This window comes from Sander lucioperca, chromosome 11 (genome assembly GCF_008315115.2).
Source record: "Sander lucioperca isolate FBNREF2018 chromosome 11, SLUC_FBN_1.2, whole genome shotgun sequence".
In the NCBI taxonomy this organism is placed as follows: domain Eukaryota; kingdom Metazoa; phylum Chordata; class Actinopteri; order Perciformes; family Percidae; genus Sander; species Sander lucioperca.
In genome coordinates, this window is record NC_050183.1 from 40,327,345 (window position 1) to 40,339,865 (window position 12,521).

Sequence of the window (12,521 nt, forward strand, 5' to 3'; positions counted from 1 at the left end):
CGTTAAATAGTAGTCTAATTCGGTACAGTTGGTTTTAACACCTGATGCAAAGTGTAGGCCTACAGGAGTACACATGAAAACCCTGAACAAGCAGCGTCGCTCTGCTCTGTCTTTCTGCTGTGCCCCATTCACGTAGTAGTTTTACACTATGTAGATTAAACTCTGCAATTAATCTGCGGTTCACATGTATGTATGAACTGTGGTGGTCCGTTACACTCTAGGCTATATTCAACATCACTGATTAAGTAGCCTAAGTCAATCCTACAAACAACTGGACTTTAGGGTCAAGTGTTGTTGTATCCGGCCGGATGTGAAAGCCTCCTTACTGGACTACTGAATATAATAATATTCCATTATATTTTGTATTTTGAATTGTTACCTGCCACCAGAATTTTGACATTTTTACCATAAATTGGTGCCTAAAAATGTATCAGAATGCAGGAATTGAAGTCTTTTACCCTCAGAATGTCCTGGGGGAGGACCCCCAGACCCCCTCCCCCCCCTGCTTTGTGTGTTCCCACAAAGACAAATTCTGAGCAAGGAAAAACCCTGAAGTATAATCACAGACAGCCATAAAAAACATTTCAATTGCAGAGTTAGAGTTATAACTTAATATGTACAGTGTCAACAGAGAAACACGGACAATTGAACAGACAGTGACAACATACATACTACATACTACATACTGTAGAGAATGACAGTAACAGCATACAAACGGCATAAATAAAAATTAGTTATAAACGTGTGCTCTTTAAAAAGTAGAAAGCATTGTTTGCCAGTTACATTAAATGTTTAAAAATCCGTAAATGTCCGTGGGTGGGGCTGCATGGGCGTGGTAATGTGGGCTGGTGTGGGTGTGGGTGTGTGTGTGGGTGTGTGTGTGTGTGGGTGTGTGTGGGTGTGTGGGTGTGGGTGTGGGTGTGTGTGTGTGTGGGTGTGGTAGTAAGGAGAGAGAATAGGAGAAGGAAGTGTGTGTGAGGTGGACCTGGTCACCACAGACCCAAATCTTCTCAGCTGTTGCTACTGTCATATGCTGCACTGTCTCTTCATGTGGCACTATTATTATTTATATTATAACAAGGTAATGCAATGTGTAATCAAGTGATGACTGATTAACAGTAATGTAAATGCTAAATGCCCTAATACCTACATATCATGTAAGACTCAATTTCTCCATTTCTTCGCACAAAACTCTCCAGAAAGTGCCATTTAATGGTTTATTTTTTTTTTAAAAATGAGGGGGGGAGGGGGCTGTCGCAGCGTCATGGGTGCGCCGTATATTTTCCTGCTTTTTTGTCCTTTGCCAATCACACCTATGTCTATATATGGGTGTGCACTCTACCAACTGAGCCATCCGGGCGCCATAAAACGTGTTTTTGACGATTCCTCACTAGAACTGTAACCATAGAAAGCCTCTCAATATCTCTAACATTATCCTCATTCATATTTAGACCCAACAAATGAGATATTCAGCTACAAAATAACAAACGCATGAATGCAGCTCAAACGCCGTATAATTCAGAGTAGTCTGGAACAGGACTCAGTTAAACTCAGCCTTTCAGCGTCCTCTGGTGGACTAACTACAACTGAGACTAGTTCCCAATGAACTCAGAGTTTAACAGTTCTGTGTGTTTACTTAGTTTTTCACAAAATATTCAGACTTTTTCACAAAATATTCAGACTTTTTCTGAAAATATTACTATATTATACACTATAAATATAGTAATATTTTGTGTGTTTACATAGTTTAATATTTGTGTGTGTGTGTCTCTCTCTCTGTGTGTGTGTGTGTGTGTGTGTGTGTTGGCAGCACTCTGGCGGCCATCAACCCTGCGGCTGTTGTGTCCAGACTGAGCGTGTCTGAGGCGTCGGCGAGCGCTCTGTTCCCGGGCGCCAGCGTGGACCTGAGTCTGGAGGCCAACGCCATCGCCCTGCGCTACCTGAGCGACTCTCAGCTCAGCCAGCTGTCTTTGGGAGGCCACGCCCCCCAAACAGTCTCCGCCTCCAACTCCACCTCCAACCACTCCCTGCTGTCGCCTAGCAACATGTCCCTGGCCACCAGGAAGTACATGAGGCGGTACGGCCTGATCGAGGAAGAGGACGGCGAAGAGGAAGAGGAAGAAGATGTTCGCCAGCCGCTCCTCCCGCAGAGTCAGCTGATCCGCGACCCGCGGCCCAGAATGCAGCTGTTAGCCAGCGGGAACAAAGCCAACAAGGAGAACTGTTCCAACGGGCGTCCATCTTTAGTGAGGGCGAGCAGCCGCCAGACGGAGGGGTCAGTGGGAAACATCCTGGACCTGAGCCGCCTCAGACAGCTGCCCAAACTCTTCTGACTCCACACACAACCAGAGAACCAAATACGCTGGTTTTTACATGGAGTCTGGTGGGAAAACGCCGCTGTCTGAATGGTGCTGATGAAGTTAAAGTCAGTTCCTTTTTACATGGAGTCTGGTGTGGGAACGGCCTGGGACAAACACCAGAACATCAGCAGTCTGAAAGGTGCTAGGGACTATGAAAACTCTTATTTATTTACATTTTAAATGGAGTCCTGTGTGTATGAAGTGCGTTCAGCAGGGAAAGGAGAGCCAAACATTCAGGGAAACAACTGCTCTTACTCATTTCTTCAAGCGGCTGGCAGATTTTAAAAATTGTCATATTTTAAAGTGAGTCTGGTGTCAAAACACTGCGACCAAAACACCAGCTGTCGGAAAGGTGCTGAGGACTTTATAGACGGTCAGATTTTAAAGGTTGTCTGGTATGGAAACACTCCGGTAATCGGACTCAAAGAGGACTGGGAAAACACCAAAACACTGTCTGTCTGTTAAGGGCTGGGAACTTTAAAAACTGTCCTATTTTAAATGGAGTCTGGTGTGTCCAATGTGTGTTCAGTAAAGAAAAACCAGAGCCAAATATTCAGGAAACCAGCTGCAGTTTAGACGCATTTTTGTGTCTAAATTGTTACTTTTTAAATGGAGTCTGGTATGTAAACACTCCAGTAATCGGACTCAAAGTGGACTAGGACATACACGAAAACACTGGCTGTCTGTTGGGGCTGGGGACTTTAAAAACTGTCCTATTTTAAATGGAGTCTGGTGTGAAAGACAAGAGCCAAACATTCAGGAAACCAGCTGCTGTTCAGACACGTCATCTGAAAGCTGCTGGAGGATTCTAAAAACTGTCCTTTTTTAAATGGAGTCTGGTGTGTCCAAGGTGCAAAGTGTGGAAATCTTCCATCTTCAGTGTGACTCACCAAAGACCGGCTGCAACATTTAAAACCTGTTTTTAAATGAGTGGGGGTTTACTGGTCCGACTGGTTCTGTCTGTTTTCACACATTTTATCAGACGTTATTATAGACGTTTGTGTGTTTTTATGAAATGTGTGTTTGAGCTTTTATTTTGTCGTCACTTCCTGTTTTAATGTGAAATGTCTTTTGCACATATTTCTTTTTCAATATTTATGATTTCACAAATAAAACTTTTCTTAATACTTTTGATACCTGATTACATGTTTATGTTTAAATATTAAACAGCTTTTAAAGGAACAGTCCCACATTATGGGATGGAGAATTTAAATGTTGAACTTTAGTTTGAAATCCAGAAGTTCAGGATATTAAATGCTAACTTTGATCTTCTATATAAGCAACTACCTGAGAATACCCAAATATAAATATAACTCTGACGTTTTCTCCTTAAAATATTCATATTATTACTTCAACTTTTTCTCACGACATTCAGACTTTTTTTCTCAAAATATTTCAACATTTTTTCTCAAAATCTGAATTTTTTACTTAAATTATTATGAATTTTTTTTCTCAAAATATTACGAATTATTTTTCCCAAATATTCAGATTTGTTTTCTCAAAATATTCTGGCTTTTTTTCTCTAAATATTACGACTTATTTTTCCCAAATATTCCAATTTTTTTTCTCAAATATTAAGACTTTTTTTTATCAAAATATTACAACTTTTTCTCCAAATAATACGACTTTTTCTCAAAATATCCCGACTTATTTTCTCAAAATATTCAAAAAAATTTTCTCAAAATATTACGACTTATTTTTCCCAAATATTCAGACTTTTTTACTCGAAATATTCAGACTTTTTTTCTAATTTTTTCTCAATATTCTGATTTTTTTTTTTTCCCCAAATATTTCTCATTTGTTTTCTCAATATTCTGACTTTTTGTTCCAAATATTAAACAAGGTAAAACTCTCTTTAAAAAGCAGTTTGTGATGCCAAGCTCCATTTTTTATATATATATAAATATATAGTTGAGTGCGTTTTCCAGCAGCTCTCTGTTGCGTAACGAGTTCTTCTTGCAGCCTCGGCGTGCGTCCCAGTTATTGATCGGGGATCTGGCTCCAGGTGTTTGCTGCGGGTCCACATGTTTGTTGACCAACAGGATCAATGTCTCAAAGGTTGCTGGGACGTCCCAGCGCTCTGCGGGACACTGACCTGACTCTGAAACCACTCGACGCTGCGTCTGATCAGGTAAGATTTAACTTCTTAATCCTCCTCTCTGATTGTGATTCTCCCTGAATGCAGCGCTGCTGCAAACAGACATATGAATAGAAGAGGACTCCTTCAAATCAGCTTTTAGCTACATACAAATATAAAGACAACTTAACTAGATGGACTGTAAACACAGCCACCCTCTTAGTCATGTTTAAACTGGGCTACTCTGAGTGTTCGGTCTGTGTTCTTGTTTTAATCTCTAGTTTGTGACTCCACGGTGTGTGTGTGTGTGTGTGTGTGGTTGGCTCTGAATCCGGACGTTAACGTTGAATGTGAGGAATTTTAACAGTTTAATATCTGAGTTTAGTTTGAGAGTTCTGAGAGAAACGTCAGAATAACAGAAACTAGGACTCAGAGTTTGATCTTCTTGTTTTTATCTCTGAGTTTTAACGTGATGAATTCAGAGTTAAAACGATGAATTAAACCAGTAACAGCAGCACAGGGGGGGGGGGTAATGAGTAACTGGACTTTACAACGGGGGGGGGTGTGTTTGTGTGGGTCTCTGTGTGTTGTTCAGTGTGTGTGTGTCTCTGTGTGTGTGTGTCTCTGTGTGTGTGTGTGTGTGTGTCTGTGTGTGTGTGTGTGTGTGTTCTGTGTGTGTGTTATATTAATAGTTAGCTAAAAGTAATAAAGTAACAGTTTATGTTTCTGTAAAAAAAAAAAAATGCATAAATATTGTAATGTTCTAATCCATAATATTAATATTAATAATAATTATTAATAATCGTTAACAAACAGAAATCTGCTCAGAATGTTGTTTTTAATCAGAATCGGTAGATGTTCTGGTGTTTATGAACTCTGTTTGGATCCCAACCAGAAAACCAGAATAAACCAAGAGAAGCAGAAACGTATATCCGTGCAGAATGAGGGCTCCTGATTGGCTGTTGGTTCTGGCCATCCTGCCGCTCGCCTCCCTCGCCGTCCCTCCTGACATCTGCAGTGCCAAACCCAAAGACCTCGGCCTGTATCCGCACTGCATCTACCGCAGCCCGGAGCCTGAGGGCCCCACGGCGGCCCCCGAGGCCATCCCCAGCTCCACCAACCCCCGCGTGTGGGAGCTTTCCAAGGCCAACGGGCGCTTCGCCCTGGCGCTCTACAAGCAGCTGGCGCTCAGTAAGACCCCCGACGCCAACATCTTCATGTCCCCCATTAGCATCTCCACGGCCTTCGCCATGACCAAACTGGGAGCCTGCAACCGCACGCTGCAGCAGATCATGCAGGTCAGAGACCACGTTCTCCATGTTTCTGAGTCTGGAACTGGTCCAGTATTAAACCAGAACCAAGCTGTTACCCTACAGGACTAATGTTCAGCAGCAGTTAGAGTCACTAAAAGTTCTGTTGTTGCTGCTGACAGACTCAGATTATTATTCTAAGTCTGACAACATTATGGGATGGATCCCTACAGAGATAGACCTTTTAGTTAAAGAGTAAGATCCTTTTAGTTTAACATGAAACAGCCCCGAAATCACCATCACCAAACTAAACTAGACCAGCGTGTATAGAGCCAACATATTTCCACCAGACTCCATGTAAATAATCAGGACTTTTAGCGTGTATAGAGCCAGCATATTTCCACCAGACTCCATGTAAATAATCAGTACTTTAGCGTGTATAGAGCCAGCATATTTCCACCAGACTCCATGTAAATAATCAGGACTTTTAGCGTGTATAGAGCCAGCATATTTCCACCAGACTCCATGTAAATAATCAGTACTTTAGCGTGTATAGAGCCAGCATATTTCCACCAGACTCCATGTAAATAATCAGGACTTTTAGCGTGTATAGAGCCAGCATATTTCCACCAGACTCCATGTAAATAATCAGGACTTTTAGCGTGTATAGAGCCAGCATATTTCCACCAGACTCCATGTAAATAATCAGGACTTTTAGCGTGTATAGAGCCAGTATATCTCCACATGTAAATGGGTGAATTAAGGGTTTATTTCAACCAAACCAGAGTGGTGATTGTTGGAACAGTGGAAAGATGAACCAAGACGGCTTTTGGTAGTTTGATTTAGTTTCTGTCCACTTTGAATGAAGTGTGTTTTACAATGATAAAAGTCCTGATTATTTACATGGAGTCTGGTGGTGTTTGGTGATGGTGATTTCGGGGCTGTTTCATGTTAAACTAAAAGGATCTTACTCTTTAACTAAAAGGTCTATCTCTGTAGGGATCCATCCCATAATGTTGTCACACACTTAGAATAATAATCTGAGTCTGTCAGCAGCAACAACAGAACTTTTAGTGACGCTAACAGACCAGTATTGTACTATCAGTACTGGACCAGTTTCCGAGACTGTTGTCCCATCAGAAGTTCCCCTCTCTCTGAAACGTGTGTTTCTGCCTGCAGGTGTTTCAGTTCGACACCATCAAAGAGAAGACGTCGGATCAGGTCCACTTCTTCTTCGCCAAACTCAACTGCCGTCTGTACCGGAAGAAGGACGCGACCACGGAGCTGATCTCAGCCAACCGGCTGTTTGGAGACAAGTCTCTGATCTTCAGCGAGACGTACCAGAACATCAGCGAGACGGTGTACGGCGCCAAGCTGCTGCCGCTCAACTTCAGGGTAACGGATCTCACTTCCTCTTCCTCTCAGGGAAACATGGCACTGATACTGATGTTTTACGCTTTCTTTTCACTGTATTAGTGCCTTTTTTAACTTTTTTTTTTTTCTATGGTTTTGATCCTTTTTTCAATGCTTTTGTAGACATTTTTTGACGTGTTTTTTTTGAACATTTATGTCACTTTTTAAACGCTCTTTTACAGCGTTGGTTTTTCCAATGTTTGTCAGTTTTCCGTTTTTTTTCTACGTTTTGTTCAGCGTTTTTGACACTTTTTCTGTGCTCATATTATGCTCATTTTCAGGTTCATAATTGTATTTAGAGGTTATATCAGAATAGGTTTACATGGTTTAATTTTCAAAAAACACCATATTTTTGTTGTACTGCACATTGCTGCAGCTCCTCTTTTCACCCTGTGTTCAGGTCTCTGTTTTAGCTACAGAGTGAGACCTCTCACTGCTGTAACATCTTTGTTGGCAGTCGCACATGCTCAGTAGCTAGGTAAGGACTACTAGCCAGTCAGGAGCAGAGTATGAGGGCCCTGACAGTAACTAGGTAAGGACTACTAGCCAGTCAGGAGCAGAGTATGAGGGTCCTGACAGTAACTAGGTAAGGACTACTAGCCAGTCAGGAGCAGAGTATGAGGGTCCTGACAGTAACTAGGTAAGGACTACTAGCCAGTCAGTCGTGCCATGCTAGCAGCTAGGTGAGCATTATAACGTGTGTCTCTGAAGTAAAGGCTGGACTACAATAGAGCTGTTTGGAGCAGTTTGTGAACAGTGTTTTCTGTTGGAGATGGTAAGTCCCTTTGGGGGGGACTTTGGGCTTTTTCACTTTGTAAACCTATAACATGCACAAAAAAGAAATGTAACAATAAAGTAAAGGGAAAAAGCATAATATGAGCACTCTAAGGCTTTGATCCTTTTCTTCCAACGCTTTTTTTAGAGGTTTATTGACATTTTTCTACATTTTCTTCAGCGTTTTTGTCGCTTAAGATTGAGATTTAATAACTTATATTATGTCCAAATCCTCAACGTTCCACTTCCGGTATTGCTCTGGTGCCAGATGTCCGTCCCCTTCCTGTGTCTCTGTGTTGGTGTTCTAACCTCCGGCTGATTTGTGAGGACTATGGTTAACTGCTCCTCAGATCTCTGCAGGGTAAATCCAGACAGCTAGCTAGACTATCTGTCCAATCTGAGTTTTCTGTTGCACGACTAAAACTACTTTAGAACGTCCACATGTTCCACCAAAACAAGTTCCTTCCTGAGACTATTTAGCAGAGGCACCGTGGCTCCGTCCGGAGCTTAGCCCCGCCCACGATGATTGTGATTGGTTTAAAGAAATACCAATAAACCAGAGCAGGTTGTGCATGCTGTGTGGACTAGTCAGACCTTCCTCCACAGAGCTGTGGAGGAAGGTCTGGCTAGAAGAGACTATGTCTATAATAATGAGGTTCTGTGTCTGTAATAATGAGGTTCTGTGTCTGTAATAATGAGGTTCTGTGTCTGTAATAATGAGGTTCTGTGTCTGTAATAACGGGGTTCTGTGTCTGTAATAATGAGGTTCTGTGTCTGTAATAATGAGGTTCTGTGTCTGTAATAACGGGGTTCTGTGTCTGTAATAATGAGGTTCTGTGTCTGTAATAATGAGGTTCTGTGTCTGTAATAACGGGGTTCTGTGTCTGTAATAACGGGGTTCTGTGTCTGTAATAACGGGGTTCTGTGTCTGTAATAATGAGGTTCTGTGTCTGTAATAACGGGGTTCTGTGTCTGTAATAACGGGGTTCTGTGTCTGTAATAACGGGGTTCTGTGGTTCTACAGGAGAACCCGGATGCAGCACGCGTCACCATCAACAACTGGATCTCCAACAAGACGGAGAATCTGATCCAGGAAACGCTGCCGGTCGGATCGCTGGACTCCAACACGATGCTGGTCCTCGTCAACACCATCTACTTCAAGGTATTAATATCTATAAACTATTTATATATATATAAACTATATATATATATATATACTATATATATCTATAAACTATATATACTAAGCCAACACCGTGTGTGTGTGTGTGTGTGTGTGTGTGTGTGTGTGTGTGTGTGTGTGTCTGTGTGTGTGTGTGTGTGTGTGTGTGTGTGTGTGTGTCTCCTCCCAGGGTCAGTGGAAGAACAAGTTTGACGTGGACAACGTGTACACGTCAGAGTTCCAGGTGAGCGGCGAGCGGCGCTGCCCGGTCCACATGATGTACCAGGAGACCCGCTTCCGGTACCGGTCCTTCCCCGACGACCACGTCCAGCTGCTGGAGATGCCGTACCGCGGAGACGACATCACCATGGTGATCATCCTGCCCGGCAGAGACACCACACTCAGCCAGGTAACCTGCACACCTGGGGGGGGGGGGGGGCCCACCAACCGCTCCAGACTGGGATTCAAAGGGTTTGATCCCCTTTTGGTGCCCCGAGTGTGATTGGTCCCCAAATGACCCCCGACAACTACAACATAATGGAGAAGATTCCTTCTGGATGGATGTTGTGTGTTATAATGTGTGTGTTGTGTGATATGTAGTGTGTATGTGTTATAGTGTCTGTGTTGTGTGTGTGTTGTGTGTGTTTACATTTATATGGTGTGTTGTGTGTGTGTTAGGAGAGTCTGGTTGTGTCAGTGTGTGTTGTGTGTGTTTTAGTTTGTTGTGTTGCATGTATTTAGCGTGTGTTGTGTGTGTTTTAGTGTATATATTGTGTGTTTATATAGTGTGTGTGTGTGTGTGTTTAGGTGGAGGAGAGTCTGGACCTGAAGAAACTGACCCGCTGGATGGATGAGATGAAGGAAACAACCGTCTCCGTCTCCGTCCCGCGCTTCAGGCTGGAGGACGCCTTCAGTCTGAAGGAGAAGCTGCAGGCCATGGGCCTCACCGACCTGTTCAGCCCCGACGACGCCAGCCTGCCAGGTGAGGGGCGTGGCTTATATATATCAGGCTGCCAGGTGAGGGGCGTGGCTTATATATATATCAGGCTGCCAGGTGAGGGGCGTGGCTTATATATATCAGCCTGCCAGGTGAGGGGGCGGGGCTTATATATATCAGCCTGCCAGGTGAGGGGCGTGGCTTATATATATCAGGCTGCCAGGTGAGGGGCGTGGCTTATATATATATCAGCCTGCCAGGTGAGGGGGCGGGGCTTATATATATATATATCAGGCTGCCAGGTGAGGGACGTGGCTTATATATATATCAGCCTGCCAGGTGAGGGGGCGGGGCTTATATATATATCAGGCTGCCAGGTGAGGGGCGTGGCTTATATATATATCAGCCTGCCAGGTGAGGGGGCGGGGCTTATATATATCAGGCTGCCAGGTGAGGGACGGGGCTTATATATATCAGGCTGCCAGGTGAGGGGGCGGGGCTTATATATATCAGGCTGCCAGGTGAGGGACGGGGCTTATATATATCAGGCTGCCAGGTGAGGGGGCGGGGCTTATATATATCAGGCTGCCAGGTGAGGGACGGGGCTTATATATATCAGGCTGCCAGGTGAGGGGGCGGGGCTTATATATATCAGGCTGCCAGGTGAGGGACGGGGCTTATATATATCAGCCTGCCAGGTGAGGGGCGGGGCTTATATATATCAGCCTGCCAGGTGAGGGGGCGGGGCTTATATATATATATATATATATATATATATCAGCCTGCCAGGTGAGGGGGCGGGGCTTATATATATCAGCCTGCCAGGTGAGGGGGCGGGGCTTATATATATCAGGCTGCCAGGTGAGGGGCGTGGCTTATATATATATATATATCAGGCTGCCAGGTGAGGGGCGGGGCTTATATATATCAGGCTGCCAGGTGAGGGGGCGGGGCTTATATATATCAGGCTGCCAGGTGAGGGGCGTGGCTTATATATATATATATATATATATATATATATATATATATATATATATATATATATATATATCAGCCTGCCAGGTGAGGGGCGGGGCTTATATATATCAGCCTGCCAGGTGAGGGGCGGGGCTTATATATATCAGCCTGGGGACTTATGTGAGACAGGCAGGGACACTCAACTCACCTGGTTTATCTGGTTTAGATTTTGTGAAGTTGAGTGATTAATAAAGTGTGTCTGTGTGTGTATGTCTGTGTGTGTGTGTGTCTCTGTGTGTGTGCGCGCCTGTGTGTGTGTGTGTGTGTGTCTCTGTGTGCGTGTGTGTGTGTGTGTGTGTATGTGTGCGTCTCTGTGTGTGTGTGTGCGTGTCTGTGTGTGTGTGTGTGTGTGCGTCTCTGTGTGTGTGTGTGTGTGTGTCTGTGTGTGTGTGTTTCAGGGTTGTTGGAGGATGGCAGTGACGTTCTGCACATCTCCGATGCTTTCCATAAAGCGTTCCTGGAGGTCAGTCCCTGATCCAGAGTCAGATCAGACAGTCAGATGTAGCCAATGGTTGGTGTCGGCCTGGGAGGAAATGGGGAATGTTTGAGGAAATGTTTTGTGTTTCCAGGTGAACGAGGAGGGCAGCGAGGCGGCAGCAGCCAGCGCCGTGGTAGCCGTGGGGCGCTCCATCAACCTGAACCGGGAGATTTTCCTCGCCGATCGGCCGTTCCTGCTGCTCATCAGAGAGTCCAGCATCAACGCGCTGCTGTTCACCGCCCGGGTGGCCGACCCCTGCAGCCAATAGCAACCAGCCAGCAGCCAATAGCAACCAGCCAGCAGCCAATAGCAACCAGCCAGCAGCCAATAGCAACCAGCCAGCAGCCAATAACCTAACCCTACAGGACTAATGTTCAGCATCAGTCAGCGTCCACTAAAAGTTCTGTTGTTGCTGCTGACAGACTCAGATTATTGTGTCTGACAACATTATGGGATGGATGCCTACAGAGATAGACCTTTTAGTTAAAGAGTAAGATCCTTTTAGTTTAAAGGTGCCCTGCCACACAAAATTATTTTTCTTTGTATATTTCAGTCCCTCCAGGATTTCGCGATGTCGCGATCGCGCCAATTCACGCAAATTCAACCAATCACCATGACTTTGGTGCGACTCGCAATTTTGACCAATCACCGCAACTTTTACGCAAATTTGACCAATAACCGGAGTTTCCCGCAACTTCAACCAATCCCAGCAGTCCCACGTGTCAGACTTTACGTCAGTGTAATGTGACTCTGAGAGCCACTGACCCAGCGGGGAGAGAGAGAGAGAGAGAGAGAGAGCTGGTTTCCTATGAAGACGAAACGTCTCACATTTACCAACAAAACGTACAGTGTGCAAAACATTTCAGACCGTCCTGCCAACCTGTAGACATTTTAACATCAATGAACGCTGGAACAATTTTTCACTATAAAGTCAGCGGCTGCAGTTTCAATCCTGTCGGCTGTTTGCAGCGGGCGGGGCTGCTGCTCATACAGTTCCCCCCGCTACTGACGCACACACACACACACACGCACGCACGCACACACACACACACA

At 44.4% G+C, this 12,521-nt stretch overlaps 2 protein-coding genes across 5 annotated transcripts in view; both read left to right on the plus strand.

Annotated features, from left to right (window-relative positions):
- The window catches only part of stil (STIL centriolar assembly protein), a 25,531-nt gene extending 23,018 nt beyond the window's left edge, over positions 1-2,513 (plus strand). The window contains exon 17 of the mRNA XM_031312015.2: positions 1,811-2,513. Coding sequence (XP_031167875.1) covers positions 1,811-2,333 — 523 coding nt within the window. The 3' untranslated portion in view covers positions 2,334-2,513. The remainder of the gene's footprint in view (positions 1-1,810) is intronic.
- Positions 2,514-4,377: 1,864 nt separating this feature from the next.
- serpinc1 (serpin peptidase inhibitor, clade C (antithrombin), member 1) lies at positions 4,378-11,870 on the plus strand. Of its 4 annotated transcripts, none has more exons than XM_031312021.2 (9): positions 4,378-4,491; positions 5,317-5,735; positions 6,867-7,082; positions 8,899-9,036; positions 9,227-9,445; positions 9,844-10,018; positions 11,389-11,453; positions 11,560-11,725; positions 11,810-11,870. In XM_031312021.2, the coding sequence occupies exons 2-9, from the start codon at positions 5,379-5,381 to the stop codon at positions 11,818-11,820; spliced, it is 1,347 nt and encodes a 448-aa protein (XP_031167881.1). In that variant the 5' UTR covers positions 4,378-4,491; positions 5,317-5,378; the 3' UTR covers positions 11,821-11,870. The 4 variants fall into 4 exon arrangements, with proteins under 4 accessions (XP_031167881.1, XP_031167882.1, XP_031167879.1 ...); XM_031312022.2 differs by having other exon boundaries at positions 11,560-11,732; positions 11,817-11,840; XM_031312019.2 differs by lacking the exon at positions 11,810-11,870 and having other exon boundaries at positions 11,560-11,800.
- Positions 11,871-12,521: the final 651 nt, after the last annotated feature.

Bases quoted from the DNA above. Each gene is read 5' to 3' on its own strand.
- serpinc1 (XM_031312021.2), top strand. From the start codon at position 5,379: ATGAGGGCTCCTGATTGGCTGTTGGTTCTGGCCATCCTGCCGCTCGCC. The intron at 9,446-9,843 runs GTAACCTGCACA...GTGTGTGTTTAG, and splicing joins GAGACACCACACTCAGCCAG to GTGGAGGAGAGTCTGGACCT. The intron at 10,019-11,388 runs GTGAGGGGCGTG...TGTGTGTTTCAG, and splicing joins CGACGACGCCAGCCTGCCAG to GGTTGTTGGAGGATGGCAGT.